Source organism: Schistocerca gregaria, chromosome 4, assembly GCF_023897955.1.
Source record: "Schistocerca gregaria isolate iqSchGreg1 chromosome 4, iqSchGreg1.2, whole genome shotgun sequence".
NCBI classification, from domain to species: domain Eukaryota; kingdom Metazoa; phylum Arthropoda; class Insecta; order Orthoptera; family Acrididae; genus Schistocerca; species Schistocerca gregaria.
The window spans coordinates 214,974,635-214,997,163 of NC_064923.1; the positions used below are offsets into that span (position 1 = coordinate 214,974,635).

General features: G+C 36.8%; 1 protein-coding gene across 1 annotated transcript in view; it reads left to right on the top strand.

Moving 5' to 3' along the window:
• The window catches only part of LOC126266899 (serine protease snake-like), a 246,321-nt gene extending 242,043 nt beyond the window's left edge, over window positions 1-4,278 (top strand). The window contains exon 8 of the mRNA XM_049971567.1: window positions 3,629-4,278. Coding sequence (XP_049827524.1) covers window positions 3,629-3,802 — 174 coding nt within the window. The 3' untranslated portion in view covers window positions 3,803-4,278. The remainder of the gene's footprint in view (window positions 1-3,628) is intronic.
• The last annotated feature ends 18,251 nt before the right edge of the window (window positions 4,279-22,529 follow it).

The following is a 22,529-nucleotide window of genomic DNA, read 5'->3' on the forward strand; positions in this document are numbered from 1 at the left end:
AGCTAGCAATTCTGTGTGTGTGTTTGTGTGTTTTGTTCATGTGCCTGTCTGCCGGCGCTTTCCCGCTTGGTAAGTCTTGGAATCTTTGTTTTTAATATATATATATATATATCGTAAAACAGCAATGGTCCCGTCTCACTTCCCTGTGGCACTCTGGATTTACCTATACATTTGTCAATTTTGTTCCATTAAGAATGACATGTTGAGTTCTGTCTGCTAGAAAGTCTTGAATCCAATCGCAAGTGTGCTCTGATACACTGTAAGCTCATATTAAACAGCAATGCAGGACAGCGTCAAGTGCCTTACTAAAATCAAGGAACACAGCATCAACCTAAGCGCTGGTGTCCACTGCGCTGTGGACCTCATGGAGGAACACAGGGAGCTGAATTTTGCAGGATCCCTGTTTGCAAAATCCATGTTGAGTTTTGTAGGGGAGATGTTAATTTTCTTAAAACGTCATAGTTCTTGAGCACAAAACATTTCCCAGAATTCTATTACAGACAGTCGTCAATTATATAGATCTATAATTGTGTGGATCTGTCTTACCGCCTTTCTTAAAAATGGGAATGACTTACATTTTTTTCCAGTCATTAGGTACTTTTCATTGCTCAAGCTACCTACAATAAATTACTGCTAGAAGGGCAGCAAATCCTTTTGCAAAATCTTTACACAATCTTATAGGTATCTCATCTGGTCCTGATGCCTTTCCATTACTAAGTGACTGTAGCTGCTTTTCAATCCTGCAATGAGCTATCTCAGTATCTGCCATTTTGATGTTTATATGATGGTTGAAAGGAGGGACAGTGTTACAATCTTCCATGGTGAAACAACTTCGGAAGACCAAGTTCAGTATTTTGGCCTTCTCTCTGATATCTTCCGTTTCAGTGCCTGAGTTGTTGTTGAGAAAATGACTCAATGATTTTGACCCACTTACTGATTTTACATATGACCAAAATCTCTTAGGGTTTTTACTCAGGTCGGTTTTCAGCATCTTACTTTCAAAATCATTGAGTGCTTCACTCATTGCTCTCCTTATGCTCATTTTCACTTCATTCAGCATTTGTTTGTTAGCTAGGCTTTTGCTTCTCTTGAATCTGAGACAAAGTGCTCTTTGTTTACGTAGCACAGCTATTAAACCATGGTGGATCATTCGCATACCTTAAAATACCTTACTGAGAAAATACTTGTCTGAGGCATATTCAATGACGCCTTTGAATTTTTTCCATTTGTTCTCCACGTCTTCATCCTCATCACCAAATATTTGATGCTGGCTGCTGAGGTTTCCTGAAATTTGTATTGTGTCACCCTTCTTGAGCAAATATATCTTTCTACCTTTCTTAACATTCCTTGCAGGACCCGTCGTCATAGATGCTGTCACAGCCTTGATCACTGATACCTTCCTCTATGATAACTTGACTCGATAAGGTCAGGTCTGTTTGTTGCCCTCACGAGTTGGTACTCTAACTCTCTGCTCAAGGTAATTTTCGGACAAGACATCCAAAACAATGCCACACAAATCCCCGTCATGGGCACCAGTTTTGGTGGCGTAACACTCCCAATCTATATCTGGCAAGTTTAAATCACCCCCTGTTATATATCCCATTTTGATTTAAATTGGTCATGGATGTTTACATGTGCTGCTGATCCAAACTTCGTCACATGTTTTAAAGATAAAGCTTTTCCCAAATCATATGGCATAACATTATTGTTTGCTTACATGCATAACATTATTGTTTGCTTACATGGTCGTCGACTTAAGATATATGCAGCAAAATTTACTGCTTCTGCCCACAATTTATGAGACACATCTGTACTAAATATCACAGTGTTCGCATATTCAGCCATGGACATGTTTTCTCGCTCTGTTTTGTCATTCTGTTTCACATTATAGATGCACTTACATCTGGTTGCCTTGTGGTTGTGTGGCAATGGTACCAGACTTATTTTCTCATGTACTACTACATTCTGTGAGAAATAATTTTTAAATTTCTTAATTGTGAAACCAGTCCCATTGTCACTTTTCAGTCCTGTGGGTTTTTGTTTCTCATTTGTCTTTCGATCAGTCGGAAATTCCAAAAACGTTGGGAAAGAATCTGTACTGAGTGCAGTCATGATTGAAAATTACGTACAAATTTGCACCACCATGAGATGTATAGTCTTCATGTTGAGTTTGGCTAAAATTTTTCTGCACTCACATCTAAAATGTCTTTCTTTGGACAGTAATAATATTTAAAGGTTTGTTATTCTTTGAGTTGAACTTATTTGTTTTATCCACATTGACTGCTGCAAATGCTGCTGATTTTTCATCACATTCTACGAGTGTTTGATAATTTGATGTCAAGGATACTGAGAGAGAAAAAAACATTTGTTGATTTTCAGCTCACCAGTCCCTAGCAATGGGAAAAGTTCCAAATTTTTGTTGGCAGATTTCCCAAATTTTTAGCCAGTTGGTCAACTTCTGTAAATGGTTCACCTATATATCAGCTGAGGCTTGTACCAAACACCCAACTTGAGTGATGTGTTGTGCAATTTTGTCTGTTGATGACATTCTGTAATCAAAAAACTTCTGCTTCAAGGCCATTTTATTAACTGCAGATTGCTATTCTTGGATATTCTTTAGCCTGACCCACATTTCAGCTGCATTTGTCAAATTCCATTGCAGTAGACAGAAGGAGCATCGGCTTCGCATTTAAATCGTTCCATGCTATTTGCCTCTCCAACTTCATTTGGCATTGGTTTCTCCTCCATGAGATCAAGAACCTTTTCAGCAGGAAAAATAATTTGGAGCTGAAATTTCCACAAGTAAAATTGCTGGAATCTATAATTTTTCAATTTCTGCATCTACATTTAAAGCTGAATGTAAACCAAACTTACAGTACTCAGTTCAAAATGGCAACAAAGGGTTTTCACAAAAGACCAATGAAATTAGACAGTTATAGTACCCACGTGTCAAAACTTAAGCATCATGGTTCACTCGAATAAGACTTTGATCACATGCAATGAATTCACAAAACATATATGTATACAGTTGTCTGTAATTATGTTTTACATAAAATCACAGAGTGAAATTAACTCAGAGTCAAATAACAAGTCACTCTTGTTATTAGAACCAGAACTGACAACAGTACCTACTACGATAAAGAAAACTAAAGATATATTTTTATAACATCACAGAACATGGCTGTACAAAGAATGAACATACATCTCTGGTACACTTACTTTACAAATATCAAAAACAAATCTATCAAGAACACTCAATATAACAAGTTCACTCTTATCAACAATAACAGTATGCATTTCCATCAGCCTGTTGATTTTGATTAAGTCTGGTGGTGTTGAATCCAAGTTCTGTTGTATGCACTATGGAGCAAGTCTGTTTTATGAATGAAAGTTGATCTTTAATGCTTAGCGTGAGCTGTCAGCTTTATTATTAAGTTCTACTGTATTTTTCCTGAAATGGATACAATTTTTTCACCATATCAGAACTTTTGTTTCATGTAATAAGATTACCAGTTAAGTTACCAAACTTGCATCGATAATATCACAGTAAAATCAATTACATAACACTAAAATGTGTTCCTAAATTTTTTTTGAGTTATAAATGCCACAAATTATTTCTATTTTACAGGGTGATTCTGGTGGGCCAATTCAAATATCCAGCAGAAGAAATCATTGTGTGTATTACGTTATTGGAGTGACATCATTTGGGAAATACTGTGCTGGAAAAAATTCACCAGGAGTCTATACACGTGTTTCTTACTTTGTTCCATGGATTGAGAGCATTGTGTGGCCAGATGGTTAGCTTACAGAGTCATCACCAATCTGTGATATGCTTTGAATCTCCGTAGCTCATATAAGAGCAAATTTCTTACATTAAAAACTTTTTATGCTTTGTGTTTTATAAATAACAGCAGAGATGCTTCAGGTTTTAACATCTGTGTCCTCTGCTTTTGCTCCAAGCAGAAACTTTCCACAGGGATAAGTAGTTTGAAAATGTATGTTATCTGATACCAGCCATATTATCAAAGGATGTGATGACAGCTTTATCACCAATCACTTCAGTTGTCTGAAGTACAAAGTTTTAAGTAGTTGATGGTGATAATCAGTGGACAATGATTTGGGTATTTATTTCAAGATTTTAAGTTTTCTTGCTTCTTTTTCAGCATGGAAATGTAATTTTATCTTACTGTTACTTGCTTTAGTGTGATAAAAGACTGTCAAAACCTGCAAATTACTTTGCATGTATTGGGCACACTCAGGAATAAAATTTTAAGATCAGTCAGATTCTTACCTTTCCCCCCATGAACTTCATAGAGCACTCACTGTGATTTAGTTGCTTCTTTGTTAATATTTTCATAGTATTTCTCGTGGTGAATTTTGTTTTTAAATGAAGGGATTTACAGGGGCTTCGTCAACATTTTCTCTGTCAAGCTGACATCAGGAATGTCTCATCTGTCATCTGATTACTTTACATGTCATCGAAATTTACTGTTGTCACAGATCTAACACTCAGATATTTAACCAGAAAGTTATAAAAATGAAATCATCATGGATGCTATGACGCACTTTCATAAGAAAATATGAAGTGTCCTTAATGTATACAAAAGATTTACATTTAAATTTAGATATAACTAGGGATCCTTTTTATCTATGATGTTTAATGTTGATTAAAAACTTAAATAGCAAATTTTATGACTTGCAGATTAAAGATTTTACAGCTTTCTCTCTCTCTCCTAAGAATATCTGAAATAAACTCACCAGTTTTAATGTATGTGATGCCGAACCTTACTGCTGCCCCTCACTTCTTAATACTAAAAGGTTATAGGTAACATGTGAAAATGTTGTAATTCTTAAACAGAGTTAGAGTAATTTATTCCAAATCTATATGAATACAGTAGGTAAAATTATCATAACTTATTCATAGTTGAAAGTTATTGTCCACAAGTTTTATGATGAAAACCAGAAAACAAGAAATGTTTACGTGACACATGCATATAATGCACCCAATTATACTTAAATAATATGTAGATATTTTATAATATCAAGAAAGTATCTGACATAAGGACTTACTAAATTCTATTTTTTCACTTCAAGCCAATAATAATATATTATAATTAACAATGTCTGGTGACATGTCATAGACACAGTCTAAGAGAAATAGAAAATGAGATGGTAATGACATCATAGACATGAACTACCTTAGTTCAGCATTTATGAAGTCTTAATAACTTTGTAAATGATACAACAGTACAGTACCAAAAGAAATAGGAAATTAGATTATAATGATGCCATAAACTTTAAGTATTCTACTGCAAGTGTTACAACTGTACAATATGAAAAAGATACATCCCCTGCACAGTTAATTAGATATGATTATCATGTAGAGAAAATTAAATGATAACTGCGTTTGTAGAATAGAAAAGAAAATTAAATAATGTAGTACCACAAAGCTTATTGTATTAGAGCTCTCAGTATTCCTACAGAATGAAACTCGAGTTTTCATTCACATTATAAAATAGGATACTACAGTACAGTACGACATGGCATGAAGTACATATCTGTCATATTAGGTTTGCCTATCAGTCATATATTGAACATTCACTGGTGATGAAGGTAAAAATTAACAGAACTTTTACCTATTATGGATATGGAGCACTGTGACTGTGATGAATAAAGATTTCACAAATAACAGCAACCAGTCACCTTTATTTTACTTTCATCTATTTTCTAATGACTCATTAATGCTTCACACTTCCTTACTTTATATGACACTTAAATATGTGGCAGTATTATACTTGTCTTAATTTAAATTACCTTTAAGGTGTGAAATCCATGGTGGATTTACACAAAGGTCCACTTGGCATGGGCCTAGGGGCAGCATCTTATGGGGGAGGGGAGGGAGGGGGGCATTTTTTGCTCTGTACTCATTTTAACCTCTTAGATTTCAAAATAACTGTGCTTACAAATGACAAAAAAAATTAATATTGTTAAACCACATGGTAGTTTAAAGAAACCTTGAGAATGAAATTCGACAATACAAGCTTGAAAATATACATAGTTGACTTGGTGACTGAATGGGAATTTAACATTGGGTTTCTCTCTGGTATCATCTTCATGATAGTTCAAAATATTTTGAAGTAAGCTGTCAGTACAATGTACAATACAATGTTTGAAATGTTGTTATTCCGAGAATGTTGTTGGCTTCTACTTAACCCTACCAAATTTTCCCCATGAAAATACAGGGACCCTTGAAAAGCTGTGATAAACTAATCAGAAGTTTTGTAATACTGTAACATATGTGGGCCTCAGTATGTAAAACCTGACTTAAATTCCTTGTAGTATCAAGTCAGTCCTCCATTACTGTAATTAATGTGAAAGCTCTGTGGTGTTCAGTACCTGAGCTTTGATTTAATGACATGTTCTACATTTTTAAACACAAGATTATATGAAAAAAAAACATAAGCAGAATATCTAATAATGTGTGAAATACACTTCACAACAGTTTAAATATTTTATTTATTTACTTACTTAGATACTATTTTGGTGAAAAACGAAGAAACCAACTTTCGTTTGTCTCATGTGCTGCAGCCTGCACAATATCAAAGTTCCCAATCTGTGCAATTGACTAGTATGTGGCATTGCAAATTTTATATTGAACTTCTTAACTAGGCTTTTTCTTCAAGGAAAGGTTATTTTTATTTTATGTTGGAACAAAAGGTGCATCTGCATGTAGATATAACAGCATTGTTCACACAAATGACAACCCCACATCAACTGCCAACAAGACTACTTAAACGTTGTAGTGCGTCTTCTCTGCTCACAGAAAACGCTAAAATGTTATAAGAATAAGTGGAGTAAGAGTCAATATAGCACACCTCACTGCAAGAAATTGCAAAAATTGTTCTTTTTAAATTAGAAAGACAGTGTCAGGAATATTCAGAACATATTTGCGTCCCAGCTAAAATTCCAGTGACGTGGGAAAAACAAGCCAAAAAAGGCACTGTCCTGTTTTCTTTACAAGACGAATTTCAGCCAGCAGGTGTGCTTCTACTGTTGACTGACAACAGAGAAACAAGTGACAATGAAATTAAATTATTCTGCATTGTCGTTCTTTCATAGCACAGTTACATAGAGTAATCAGAGTTCGTCAGTTCATTGCTCCGTGTTTAAAGGAAAAATCATTGTGCTGTGTTTGAAAAAAAAAAAGGTTTGTCCTCAGGTGTAGTGTAATACGATTGGAACAGAAACAGTTTTTTCTCTTTCCTTTTACAAATTTTTTCGTTTGTTTTGACTGTTGGTTGACAATTTTGTAAGTGCCGTTACGTGAAAAAGCTAATGTGCAAAATAAGTGGGGCGGAATTTCAGAAATTATAGAAGGAAAGGATGCTTGGCAGAGTAGATAAATTTTTCACAAAAAAATGTAGCTGGTTTGACTTAAGAGTTCAAGTAGTACGTATGATATTTCTAGCATTGCAGCTGTTGTAAAACAAGTAAATGCAAATTGTTCCCGATTTTGAGTTTCACGAAAATCTAAGTGTGCAGTCAGACATTACAAAAAGAAATATCATCATTAGTGATGATCCTGCAGAATGGTGTGTCACTGAATCAACAATCAACATTCTCTTACAACAGGGCAATAATCAAAATTGTAATGGTGATTTTTCTACTTCAAGAAGATCATTAGGCAATGAAACCAGATATTTTAACAAAAACATATTTTACCATAAACTTTTAGATTGAGAATCAACTTTTTTTGTGTAATTTTCTAGTATACTCCTGTAGCCCCAGTGCTGTTTTTTGGGCACCATGTAAATTGTTTGGAGGGAAGGCCATGATTCCTACTAATGGTATTGCAGATTGAAAAAATATTTCTAATATTTTATGTCATCATGAGAATTCACTTGAACACAAAAATTGTATGTTATCACTCTTTACAAAACAAAAGTCACTTGGAGCAATAGATAGCCATTTCGAGTCATATGTTGAGACAGAAAAAAATGTACTGCTGCAGTGTGTTGAAAAGGGTGTTTGCAGTAGTGAAGAAGCTAACAAGTCATGGACCTCCCCTATGTGGACACATTGAAAGATGCTGTTCATTACATAATGATCAAATTTATGATGTCTCTTGAACTTATAGCCAAGTTTGATCCTTTTCTTGCAGAGCAAATTGAATGATATGGAAATCCAGGGCAGGGACATACAAGTTATCTTTCTTCAATAATCTGTGATGGAATAATAGAGCTTCTTTCTGAACGAATAAAAAAAATCATCATAAGTGAAATAAAACAGGCCAAATATTTCACATATTGATCAATTATCTTTAATATTAAGATATGTGAACGAGAATGGTGAACCTGTTGAACGTTTCCTACTGTTTTTACCAAACCCAGAACACAAGTCCGAATACTTAGGTGAGACCTTACTAAAAGTCCTGTCTACAAATTCCATTGATATTACTGACTCAAGAGGCCAGTCATATGACAATGTAAGCAATATGTCAGGAACCTACACTGGTTTGCAGACACGCTTTAAAGAATGAAATTCGAAAGCCCATTATGTGCCGTGTGCAGGACATTCTTTGAATTTAGTCTGCACTAGTGCTGCAAGCTGTTGTCAGGAAGCATGCTCAATTTTAAATGTAGTGAAAAACCTTTATAAATTTTTCTCTGCTTCTACACAGTGCTGGGATAAACTTCTTTCTTTCATAAAACCAGGAAGCAAAATGGTAAAAAGTTTATCAGAAACAGTAAGAGGGGAAGCGTGTATAATTCTATGAAAATTGGAATGGAGTTATTAGTGCCCCCTCACATATTGCCAATAATACGTTTGAAAAACCACTTGTGGAAATGAGGCTTCAGCTTTACTAAATCAACTTGGCAGACTAGAAACAGTATTCATTATGACAGTTTGGAAGGACATACTCCAGAGATTTAATAGTGTAAATCTGAAATTGCAAAGTGTAAATATTGATGATAAAATAGTACATAAATTATATGAATCACTTGTAGGATTTATTGCATCTATCTGTGACATGTTCAGCTATTATGAAAATAAATCCATGGAGATTGTGACCAATACAGACTATGAATACACCTATAAAAGATCACAAAAACACAGACTTCATGATGACAAAAAAGCGGACTCTGAATAAGTTTTTCTGACTGGATGGGAAAAATTTAGATTCAAAACATTTCTCCCACTACTTGACAACATGTACATCAAATTAGTGAGGAGGAAGGAAAGCTATATAACACTGTTAAACTCTACAGATTTCAGTAACCTTAAGAACAGTTGCTCTGATGATATTGTTGAACGTGCAGCAAAACTCCAAGTGTCAACAGAATTAGAGCCTTCCTTCCCTAGTGAATGTGTACATTTCACAGAACTTTTGAAATCTTCTAACGTTAGTGATATGCCAGTCGAAATGAATAAATTTTTACGAAAAGAGAGGTTACCGTAAACTGGGTGTACTTTGACCACTCAAGCACGAAAAGTTTTATATCTCTCTGCTGGCTCTCAGTTGTGTCTTTTGTGAATACTCTTTGGTGGGAAAGTTCCAGCAATATACCCTAGATGTCGCACATGTAGTGCCAATTTTATTACGCAGCAGTTGGCGAACCTGTTAAGACTTGAAGTTGTTTACGAAAAAGTGTGTTTAAAGTTAGTTGTGCAAAATCCACCAACATCTCATAACAACAAAGCCATCGGTGTTCTAAACTATATCAGGTATGTTGCTCGATTAATTCTGACAACAGACAACTGATTACTTTTTATTTATTTATTTATTTATTTTTCCTCATATGTGTACATCGCCCAATATATTACTTTTTCTGAGGTCATGTGCATGACTTGTCTGTTTCGGGGTTACTCTGACTGCCGGTCAATGTTACCCCGGGCTTCTATTGTTCTCCTATACAGGAACAATATTCCGAGAAGTCATAGAAAGTTACCTGGGGCAAGACAGTATAACACTTACAGTGAAGAAGACATGCAGGCTGCCTTAGACAAAATTAAAAGTGCCACAATTTCAATGAATGCAGCATCAAAGGAATACAGTATTGCAAAAGGAACACTGTATAATAAGGTGCATTCAAAACATGAATGTAAAAGTGGAAGACCAAGTGTATTTACAAATGAAGAAGAAGAAAGATTTGTTTATTTTGCTTTGACAGTTAGTGAACAGGGTTTTGCTTTTGATGTGCAAAACTTTAAATATTTGGGAAAGCTATATTTAGAAACAAGAGGGGAAAAAAGTATCTCATTTTGGTCCAACCAATACACCTGGTGTTGAATGGGCCTGCAGTTTTATGAAGCATCATAAGGACTTCTTATCCCATCGGAAATGAAAAAACTTGAAGACTTCAAATGCACAAATTACTGCAAGTTCACTTCAAGATTATTTTGATCATCTGAAAGTCTCATTAACAGTAAGAAATTCCACTGATATGATACCACCTTGTAGAAACTTCAGTTATGATGAGACAAACTTACACAACAATCCAGATGTTAAGTATGCAGAACATGTGAAGGACTTTATAAAATCAAGTGTGTCAGTTATGTTTTGTGGATCGGCATCAGGGCACATTCTTCCACATTATGTGGTATACAAAGCTGAACACATGTGGGCCTCTTGGACAGAAGGTGGACCAAAATTTGCTCGATACAATAGAAACCGATCTGGCTGGTTTGATGCAAACATATTTTGTGGCTGGTTTCAAAATTTATTCATCCCACATCTAAGAAAGTTTGACAGTCAAGTTGCTTTGATAGATGATAATCTTTCCAGTCATTTCTCATCACAAGTGTTACAATTAGCAAAGGATCACAACATTGTCTTCATATGCCTTCCCAAGAATGCAACACATTTGTGTCAACCACTAGATGTAGCATTTTATGGTTCTTTGAAGAAGTATTGGAGGCAGATCCTTGTAAAATAAAAAAAAGGCAAAGGAGGAAGTCACAAGCAATCAGTAAGGAGAGCTTTCCCAAGCTTTTGAAAATTCTTTGTGCGAGAGTGCGACATGAAGCAAGGAGACAATGAATCAGTATTCCAAAATTTGCTTGTGGGATTCAAGAAATGTGGGATTGTACCCTTTAACCTGGATAAAGTGATTGAGCGCTTGACTGATAATCCCTCTAAGTGTTTGGATACTATTTCTCCTATTGTGTTGTGAAAATCCTGCAAAACATAAGACATGGAGCTGACGGCAATTCCGGTAATGCTAATAACATGTGGAGAACAATAAATGTACCCCCAGGACAGGGAATAACACCACAGGATTTTGATGCTTCCTTAAGCTCTGATGCCAAAACGACTGAGAACAGAATAAAAAAAGGACAGAAAAGAAGATGTGTGTGAGAAAGCAGCATGTCATCAGATGCTGAATCTGTGAACATCTCAGATATTTTGTTTATGGATAGCTCAGACTGTCATAATTCAGAGGAACTCAGCATAGATGAGCATGATGTGGAAGCCCTGGAAACCAATGATACAAGAGATCGGCACCCTTCTGAACATAACTTCTTAAACAGTTTTGATGGTGGTGACAGTGTAGAACTCGCAAACACAAACATTGACTGTCAGTATGTAGATGAAGGTTCATTTGTGATTGTTCATGTACCTACAACAAATAAAAACAAATGTCAGCCACACATTGCTCAAATTATAAGTATTTGTGGTTTAAGCAGTGGTTCAGGTGTGATGTATAATCTCAAATATCTTCAAAAACAGGGGACGAAGTTTGTTAGGCCACAAGTGCCAGACACATACTTGTTATGTGAAGAGCAGGTAGTCCTAATTTGTACTGCACCAGATGTTTTAAAACAGAGATTTAGGTTTAATTTGGATGAACTTGAGGGTATTACACTGAACTTATTTTGGGGCACTATGTGTAGTACTCCATCCTGATAACTTTTATAATTTTGATGACGAGCAAAACATTTTGTGACCATTTTCTAATGAACTGAATGAAAGAGAATGAAGCTTTGCATTTCTTCAACAGGATTCAGCAAGGGCTCGTACAGCCAATGTTTCTTTGCATGGAATTCACAATTCGTTCAATGAAAAAGTGATTAATAACAATATCAGATCTGCTAAAAATCTCGATGTAACTGCATTCAAATTTATTTGTGGAATTCACTGAAGGATAAAGAGTACACAAAAAATCCTCACACAATAGAGGAACTCTAGGATAATATCCGTGAATCAATTAATTCAATATATCGGAGGAAATTACATTATGTGATTAATAATTTCTTGAATAGATGTCAGAAACATGTAGAAAACAATGGCAGATAGTTCCAGCATCTCCTTGCATGAATGGGTGAGTAAAAATTTCTTTGCTTATATTTTAAATGTAGTCATGTCATACCGCAGCAGTAGATGGACGACATGGCGTTTGATCACCAGGCAACAGAGTGCTCACTCCCCGGCATCTATTGCGTTGCACAGGCAGTCACCAAATAAATGGAACACCCTGTAGAATCCAAAGGGGATAGCACCTAGTTTTGGATCTGAGCTGTTTTTCATTTCCATGCTGACTTAATTTTATATACACCATTCTAAAATCCATGCAGCAATCAAACTTACGAACTGTACTGTGATCTTCAGGAAAGCAGTTTTGTAAGACTGAATTTATTGTTCTAGACTTCATTTTTACATTTTGTGGCCATCAAGGTCAATAAACTTTTAGGTAGTTGGCTTTGTGGCTATGTTTTCCTAGTTAGTACTGAAGTATTCCTGTACTTCCACTTGTTTAAACTTGAATATATTTCCTCACTATCCTTCATTTCTAGCTCTACTGGTTGTTTCAAGAGGAAAGTTTAATATCACTGGATGTTCAAACAGTGGAGAATATAGGATGGCATAACAATAATATGAAAAGGATACATTGCCACTAGAAGTAGCTTTGAGTGGCAGAGAGGCACACTGAAAAAAAGACTGCTAGGTACTATTAGCTATCAGATCAAGTCCTTCACCAGTCATAGAAAAAACAAAACACATTTACGTATGCACACACACACACACACACACACACACACACACACACACACACACACACACACACACACGGGGACTGGATGATAGGCTGCAAAGTGCAGTATCTGGAGGCTGGGCATGAGGAGAGAAGGGCAAAGCACTATGCAGGTGTACTGGTGGGATAGAAGGCATGTGTAGGGCTGGATTGGGAGCTGGGAAGGGGATAGGTAGATGGAGGATAGGGACTAGTGAAGACTGAAGCAAGGGTAGTTACAAGAATGAAGGACATATTGCAACAAGAGTTCTCATATGTGCAATTCAGAAAGCTGGAATTGGTTGGAAGAATCCAGACTGCACAGGCTGTCAATCAATCATTCACTGAAATCAAGCACATCATGAGTCACATGCTCAGCAACTGGGTGGTCCAGATGTCTTTTGGCAATAGTTTGGCAGTGGCCACTGATAAGGACAGATAGCTTGTTAGTGCTCTTGCCCACTTACAATACACCTATCTCCTATGCCTTGTCTCCCCAGTCACCTGCTGTCCTGATGCCACACTTAATACCCACTATCTGGTCCCCACCCACGTCCCTGCATGCTTCCCAGCAAGCAGTAGCATGTTTTATCACTCCTCACCCAACCTGCTATCCCTTCCCCTCCCCTACTATCCACCCTAGCAAAAATACAGGTGCTCAACTCAGACGCAGCACCAGTCGGGCCCAGACGCAGCACCAGTCGGGCCTTAGTGCCAGGAGGTGACAGTGGCCGTGTGTGTGTGTGTGTGTGTGTGTGTGTGTGTGTGTGTGTGTGTGTGTGCGTGCGCGCGTCTGTCTTTCTTTCTTTCTTTCTTTCTTTCTTTCATTGTACTTGTCTGCCACTCATTGCCTCCTGTATGTGGTGAGTAGCAACCTATTCTGGAATGTGAGAAGAATGATCAAAAATGTTTTGTAACTATACGCTCTATTCCAAATTTATTTTTGAAATAGGAAACATATTTTTATAATTTTCCATCAGTTATGTGGTTTGCTCTTGGTACAAAATATTTGTGCTCTAAATATCTTTGGTCCCTTGAAACCAAACTGTTTAGTTTCACTCTACTGTTGTTTGTAGAATCTTTATGAGTGCAAGTGGCTCAGAATGAAGTATCAGGAAAGTATTTCAAAGTCGTCCCTAAAACATCGCATATATTCTCTAATGCAAGTATGTAGATATGGTGTACAATAACATCACTCCCATTGCTGCTGAAGAATATAATTGACACTTTCCCAACACAGCGAAATTCAGATCATTGTGTTTCCGCCACTATGTGGTGCACATGATCACCTGAAGCTTTGTAAATAAGACCTGTTATTTTGGCAAAGAGAAAAAAAAAAAACAAGTAATTTTTTGGAAAAAAAATTAGTTGAACTAGAGGATGTTCTGTTGGCCATGTGGGATACAATACATTTTCAGCATGATGGAGCCCCACACTCTACTACTTCAACCATACTAATCAGTGGTTTGGCCACAGTATTACCATTATCTGATCATAAGTGTCTCAAATCTAACCCCATCAGAGTTTTATATATGACATTACTGAAGGCAGAAGTGTACAGAAGAAAGCTAAGTATGCTAGAGAAACTGTTAAATTACATCACACAAACTACTAGCCTCATAGAGAAATGTGGAGATAAATTAAGACAAGTCATTTAAATGTTCTCATAAGTACAAAAATGGAAGCATAACTGTAACTTACCAACCCGATCCTAACACCTTTGGCTTGTACGTCTTGAAGACTGCCTGCCTTAAGCTCCTTCCTGTGGTCATTGATGGTAGTGAACCATAATTAAATGATACACATAACACTTTTACTTTTCACTTCTTGACACACACACACACACACACACACACACACACACACACACACACACACACACACATATATATTTATTAACACTCATATCTAAACTATATGACATACACATCTCAGCACAGATCAGTAAGTCACATCTACTTGAATTTTCTAAACTTGAAGCTGTGAGAGAGTATCATGAGCCATGCTTGGATAGCTCCGTCAAGTGGAGCACTTCTCTGCAAAAGGCAAAGATGCCAACTTTGAGCCTGGTCTGGTGTACAGTTTTAATCAACCAGGAAGATTCAGTTTTCAAAAAGTTTACAAGTGGAAATGGTTAACAAGTTAACTGTGTATGTTAAAGACACACTATGAACTTTTGCAGACAGACATGTGGTAACTTTACTTGATGATAGCTAAACACTGATCGACTCCGGCTTTGTACATGGCACCTATTAATAGACACCTATATTACGTAAAATTACAAATTGATAAAATACTGAGCTGTTAAATTTTAGATATTAACATATAAGGCAGGAATTCTAAAGGGGACAAAGATACAATAGGCAACAAAGTAAGTTTCTGTAACTACTTGCTGTATAATTAGAAAATGGCGAAGTATAGGTACTATTTCATGCGAGAGAAATTTAATGCAAAATGGGATTCCCAAAGTTATCTAAAAGTTTTTTTGATAGTGAAATTTTCTAATTGAAGTAATTAGCAAATAACAGGTGATTTAATTAAAAATAATCAGCTTTGGACACACAAAAATTTAAGCTACAAAATTATAGCACTGAATTTTGAGAAGAATTAGGTCTTAAGATTGGAACATTCTGAAACATGAAAGTTTTAGACAAAAATAACGCCTGAAATATTACATTTTTGGAAAAAATATGTTTGTTGAAGAGTGGAGAATAAGGGTTTTTGAATGAGATATGCCAAACTTGAAATAAATTGTTTTTTTACCAGTACGGAATTTTGAAATGTGCAAGGTCCACAGGTATTGTAAATTATAATATTTTCTTAATTAAAATGTTTCCTTAAGAACTAAATACACCATTATCATCAGCAGACTGAAAATTATCCTGTAAATAACAAAGTTTTGTGAAGCACAGCATGAATAAGAAATTAGTTATTTCATGTACCTATCCTATAAACTCTACAAGAGAATACATATCAAAAATGAAAAAATAATAATATTGGCATTACGACTGGAATAAGAAAATGTAGGACAGCCCTGCTTTGCTCTGTTACAATTTGTGCTCACAAATGTTACAGTAAGAGGACCAGAGGCATTAAGGTCCTAGCTGAGAAAGCTTGGTTTTGACACATCCAAACCCAGTTATTACTGGCTGAGCTTCAGATTTTATCAATTAGCCACACTCACTTAACTCATGGGGCACATGTAACATGTAAAATGTACAGAAATGAAGAGCATTAACTTCCAATTGAGGTTCAATTATGGTTCATTATGAAGACCGACTATTACTTGCACTGCATTCATTCTTTTGTTCATGAAAAGGCAGTCTGTGGAAAAGCTACTTCCACCCTTGTAAACATATCTTGAGTATGAATGCAAACTAGGCGAGTTTGCAATAGTTTAGTCACTGTGCTAAATACAGATGGCTTCGCTGTTGAAATGTGGCACCAAAATCAAGCCACAGGTCAACTCACACTGAACATAATGGAGTGTCACATCAAAACTTTTCAGATGGTGATATTCACACAAACCACCAACAGAACATCATGCAATGACAAGAACATTTTGACATTAACAAGACATTGCACAACTGTAATATCTAAGATCTGATGTTAAGGGTTTGACCCTAGTTGCTCATGTTATACTAGTGGGTTTTGTGGCTCCTTAATCATTATTTCCATGCTTTCACTTAATGATATATTGTGAAGGAAGTAAAAGAGTTAGTATCTTTTCTATCAGTGCTTTCCCATGAATTATATTCCACATACAAAAGTTAAATATTTATATTTTACAATACATGTATAACAAATTACACTTTATGTAAATGCCACCACATAAAGAATCTCTCAAAACAACACTTTTAATGGTTTCTCCTGAATGGTAATTCAATAAGTTCCATTAAATATGAAAAATTCATTTCCCTGATATTACTGAAGAATTCCCAATGGCCTTATCATGTTGGATACACCAGTCCTTGCCCTAACACCAAAGTTAAGAAATGTCAGGTTATTAGCACTTGGATGGGTGACCACCTGAGAACACCGGTGCTGTTAGCTCAGGGGCACGCAAATCATGTTGTACAATCAAAAGATTTGCACCAGGCTATTGAGTCATGTAACATTATTATTTATTGAGGAATCAGAAACACAACAAAAATTTAATGATAAAACTGTCGTGTGCCGGGATTAACAGGTGTACCACAAATATCGCCACTACACAGGAACACCTCTGATCTGGCACCTCTGTTGTGAGCAGCCACCTTCACACAGCACTCACAAAACTGGACAACTTTCTGCTCCTGCGCCCACATGCATTAGCACGTCATATTCGTCAATAGTGTTGCCAGCTGTCAAAGAGGGCACTAAACTGTGGACTAAATTGCTTTGGCCTACTACTGGCAATCTGGAAATCTTCCGCCAACAGGCAGAAATGATGACACACCAGAAACATTATCACAGCTCCGATCCTACAGCCAGCTCAGTACCATTTCTTTATTAGGCTGTGGAGCACAATTCTTTGAGTTCCATTCCAAAGACTACATTCTGACTTCTCAGTAGCTATTTACAGGGAAACAGAACAGTCAAAGAAGTATCTGCATAATTACTTGTAGCCATAGTGACAATATCATAGACTGCCAAGAGGCATCAATGTTTTTTTCAGATTCATTACACTGGGTTTAAGACATCACATGCCCTGCCTAAAACTGTGAGCAGAAGTAAGGTAAAGTTTGTACCACAATTCTTAATAAATGAAGTGAAGGCGTAGATTGAGAGGGGGGGGGGGGGGGGAACAGAAAAGAGGAAGACTGTGGAGAGGTGAGAACGAGTGCTGTGGAGGTGGGGGGGGGGGGGGCATGAGGTAGGAGTGAAGACAGACAGTAGCTGGTGGGAACTGAGACCAATAGAACTGACAAGATTGAAAGCTGTGTTGTAAGGACAGTTATTATATTTGTACTGTAGACAAGCTGGTATTGGGGAGAAGGATGGCAATGGCCATTCATTCAGTAGAAAATATGATATAACTGCTTGCACAGGTTGCCTTGCCTCTGACAGGATAGGAAAAGACATGCTTGTGATGGGACTGGAATGATGTGTTGTGTGGGGGCAATTACACATACCTTGTACTTGGTCTTTCATGCAGGGTTGTCCTTATGGTAAAGAGTTGGGAGTAGGTGTGGCATAAGAATTCATAGATTGAGTGAGGACTGGAAGGATTATAAATAGTATGTTCCTTCTTTCTAGACTTTATGATAAGCAGTCAAAATCCTGCCAAAAGACATGGTTAATTTGTTGTAGTCTGGGGTGTTATTGGAGGATGACGGGGTGCTCAGAGGATTAGGGCAATGTGTGGATATGGCATGAGAGATCATTTTGCAGGCTATATTGTAGACTGGGGGGGGGGGGGGGGCGCAGAGGGGGCGGGGGAGGAGTTGTAACACCTGTCTGTGAAGGCCTCAGTACAACTTTAAGCATGTTGGGTAAGGTACTGCTCATCACCACAGATGTGCAGTCCCAGGTAAGTAGGGTTTTGTTTGAGTTGACAGTCATTTCTCTACTGTCATGTGGTAACAAAATTGCATCCACTAATTCTCTATAAAGAAAGTCCAATGAGCCCTGAGCAGACAAACTAGTAAATAAAGTCAGGTGATCAGTATTTCCAATAATAAATTGGTTGTTCAGTAACTATTATTCTGTGCAGCACTACAAGTCTTGCAAAAGGGAAAAATATTGCACTCATGCAATACATTTATTTATGCAAAATCAAAATATTTAATGGTTGCATTGTAATTTTTCCTTTATAAAATGAAGAGAGCAACTGCAGGCCGAACATTCCTTCAGACTTTGGAAAAACCACTCTATAGACGTATGGTTTATAGTAATGACAGATGGAGGAGGTTCATTATTGAAGGTGTCACCCTTATACAAGCTAAAAAGTTTTGCTGGGACACTTAAGGGATAGATTAAAAGAAAGAGGACTCTTCAGGTAGAGATGTGAGTTGAACACTGTTATTAATTATAGAGATGATGTTAACTGTGAAGACACCACAAACAAACCAATTAGCCAGCTGGAGGAAGAATGGGAGACAGTTAGGATCATCAGTGTCATTAATACATATACTGACATTTGTACTGACATTCACCACACCAGTCTTCCTAGAAAACTTTATCTGCTGGCTGCATCCAGCTTAAGATATTGCTTTATATTCCAAATAAGTTAAAATGTTTCAAATATCAGTGTTTTATTCACTCTACAATGCCACATAAGGCATAAGCAATATGCAGAAAATGTGAACACTGAGCCAATGACACAGGAATGTCATACTCAGCTTTAATTTGTGTGTTAACTGTAATGGTCAACATTCTCTGCAGATTACAGAGTGGCCCATCTTTTAGAATAACAAAAAATACAGTAAATAAAGTTTTCGCCACCGTGTGAAAGACCTACAAGGAATCACAGTGACTGACCACCTTAACTCATTTCCTGGTGAACATCAAAATTTGAGTTGCCTATTTATGTGCAGATACCTGTATCACAACATACCACCATAGATGAAAGAGCCAATAAATAAATAAACGGAAACATGCATAAACTAAATAAAAAAATAATATGTATGCCTTTTTTGTGCCATCATGTATGTGTGTATTATTATGTTTTGTTTATATTTTTGTATACCATATTTTACAGACTACAAGATGCCAAGCCTGTAGGATTTACCATTTTTATTAACAAATTGAAAAGCAGACTAAAAAAACATTCTTATTTTATAAAATCCAACTGACCTTTAAAATGCCTCAAAATCCCCTGCCCCATTTTCCATTCAGTCCTCTATTTGCACATTTAGTCTTCCTCATTTTGTTTCAGTTCTTCTTTACCGACCCCGTCGTCCACGATATTTTTTTTTTTTTTTTTTCTTTTTTTTTTTTTTTTTTTTTCTTTTCTGTTGGTGGAGGGCTGCAATGCCACTCAACTGCTCTGCTTCCATGTACTTCTGCATATGCTATTACTTTCAATTTATAGCCTGCATCATATGAATGCCTTCCCCCCCCCCCTCCCCCCCCCCCATTACAAAACTAGATACTAAGAAAAATATCGTACAGATACAGATAACACAAATCACTTTCTATTTAAGTTCAATGGCACTATAGACTGCAATGACCCATCATAGATTAGATGCTCATCTGGTTTTTTAATGGCGGAGCAGGAGGGAGACAATATTACCAAGCTTGAACTCACATTTGTCACAGCGGCACACTGCTGCTGCCAGTTGAATCCAGTGTTGCAAGGTAGAGGTTTCCCACAGCATCAAATATATGGCCAATTTTACAACTGGTGGGAATTTTAAATCAAACACTGGACATTTTTATACTAATTTTGTGTATAAGATGCACCTGAAGTTTGGAGGCAATTTTTTGAAGAAAAAAAATGTGTTGTCTTATAGGCTGCAAAATGCAGTATTAACAGGACCACTTTCTGTTTTGACATTTTTATATTTCAGAGCCACTAATATTTTTTCCGAATACAGTTTGCAGAATATTTCAACAATATTATGAAAAGGAAAGTTGCTACTCACCACATAGCATATAGCAAAGATGCCGAGTCATAAAAAAAAGGCTGTCACAACAATAGCTTCTGGCCACCAAGGCCTTTGTCGAACGATGTTTTGTTATGCATAACACATGTACAAATATACCTTTAGTTTTTAAATTTGTTATAGGGATACGAGAAACTCATCTTTCTTATTTAATGTGTTTATGGTTTGGTTTGGTTGTTCGGGGAAGGAGACCAGACAGCGTGGTCATCGGTCTCATCCGATTAGGGAAGGATGGGGAAGGAAGTCGGCCGTGCCCTTTCAGAGGAACCATCCCGGCATTTGCCTGGAGTGATTTAGGGAAATCACGGAAAACCTAAATCAGGATGGCCGGATGCGGGAAATGTGTTTATGTTCTGATGGAAAAGTATTTAGATTTTTATTCTTTGCGCTGTCTAAGCTGGCATTTTTGTTTTCCACTAGTTTCTGCTATTTTGTCTACAGTTATTTAGCAGTTCTATCTTTCAGAAATATTTACACAAAAGAGGCCCAGTGAACATACTGGAAAGTATACAGATATCAGTATGTCGCATATTGTGTCATGTAACATGTTGTTCCACCTCTTCCTCATAATCAGATGAAAGATGGCTGGGCAAAAACTTTGTTTAGGTAGTAGGCATGTAAAGAACTTTCCACCATTCAACACTGGTTCTGATCAGTGTACAGTCAGAGTAAGACACACAAACACAAAACGGCAGCATGGTGCAGTGGTGACTGTGTGTCTCCACCTGCTATGAAGTGGTCATTTAAGCTTTGGTGTAGCAGCTTGGCAGTGTTTTGGAAGAGAGCAAACACGATGTGCTGCAACAATAGCAACACACAGAAACAGCTGAAAGAAATGTCATTCACTTCTGTCCTAATTTGAAATTCAGTTAGGACGAGATGATCTGATTAATAAAAGAGCTGTTCACCCAGTGTTGTAAATGTTACACAAATGGAACCAAAAAGAAACAAGTTACTTAAAAAGCAGTTACATCACTTCCCTCCCCCACAGATTGAATACTACAAAGCCCTTGACCCTCTCCAGACAGAGAAGAAGTCACATGACAAGTGTTGGTGACAATGCATAGCAGGTCCACTACACCAACAGAATTATGGAAAGTCAACCGTACAAGAAAAATCAGGTAAAAATTATCATCAAAGCATCTGGGTAAAAGACTGTTTGGAAGGGCCTCGGCACAGCTACAGAATGGTACCATTACACACCAAATGAAGAAACATACCATCTGGTTAGGAGAGGCAATTCTTAATTTTGATAAGAGGCTTGCAGTCCATTTTGAGTGATGACAGAGAACATATCTCAATCACAATACATTTATGTTACAAATCTTACCTTATGTTGTTTGTTGTTGTGGTCTTCAGTCCTGGTTTGATGCAGCCCTCCATGCTACTCTATCCTGTGCAAGTTGTTTCATCTCCCAGTACCTACTGCAGCCTACATCCTTCTGAATCTGATTAATGTATTCATCTCTTGGTCGCCATCTACAATTTTTACCCTCCACGCTGCCCTCCAATACTAAATTGGTGATCCCTTGATGCCTCACAACATGTTCTACCAACCTATCCCTTCTTCTAGTCAAGTTGTGCCACAAACTTCTCTTCCTCCCAGTCCTATTCAGTACTTCCTCATTAGTTATGTGATCTACCCATCTAATCTTCAGCATTCTTCTGTAGCACCACATTTCAAAAGCTTCTATTCTCTTTTTGTCCAAACTATTTATCGTCCGTGTTTCACTTCCATACAAATGTTTCAGAAACGACTTCCTGACATTTAAATCTATACTCAATGTTAACAAATTTCTCTTCTTCAGAAATGCTTTTCTTGCCACTGCCAGTCTACATTTTATATCCTCTCTACTTCGACCATCATCAGTTATTTTGCTCCCCAAATAGCAAAACTCCTTTACTACTTTAAGTGTCTCATTTCCTA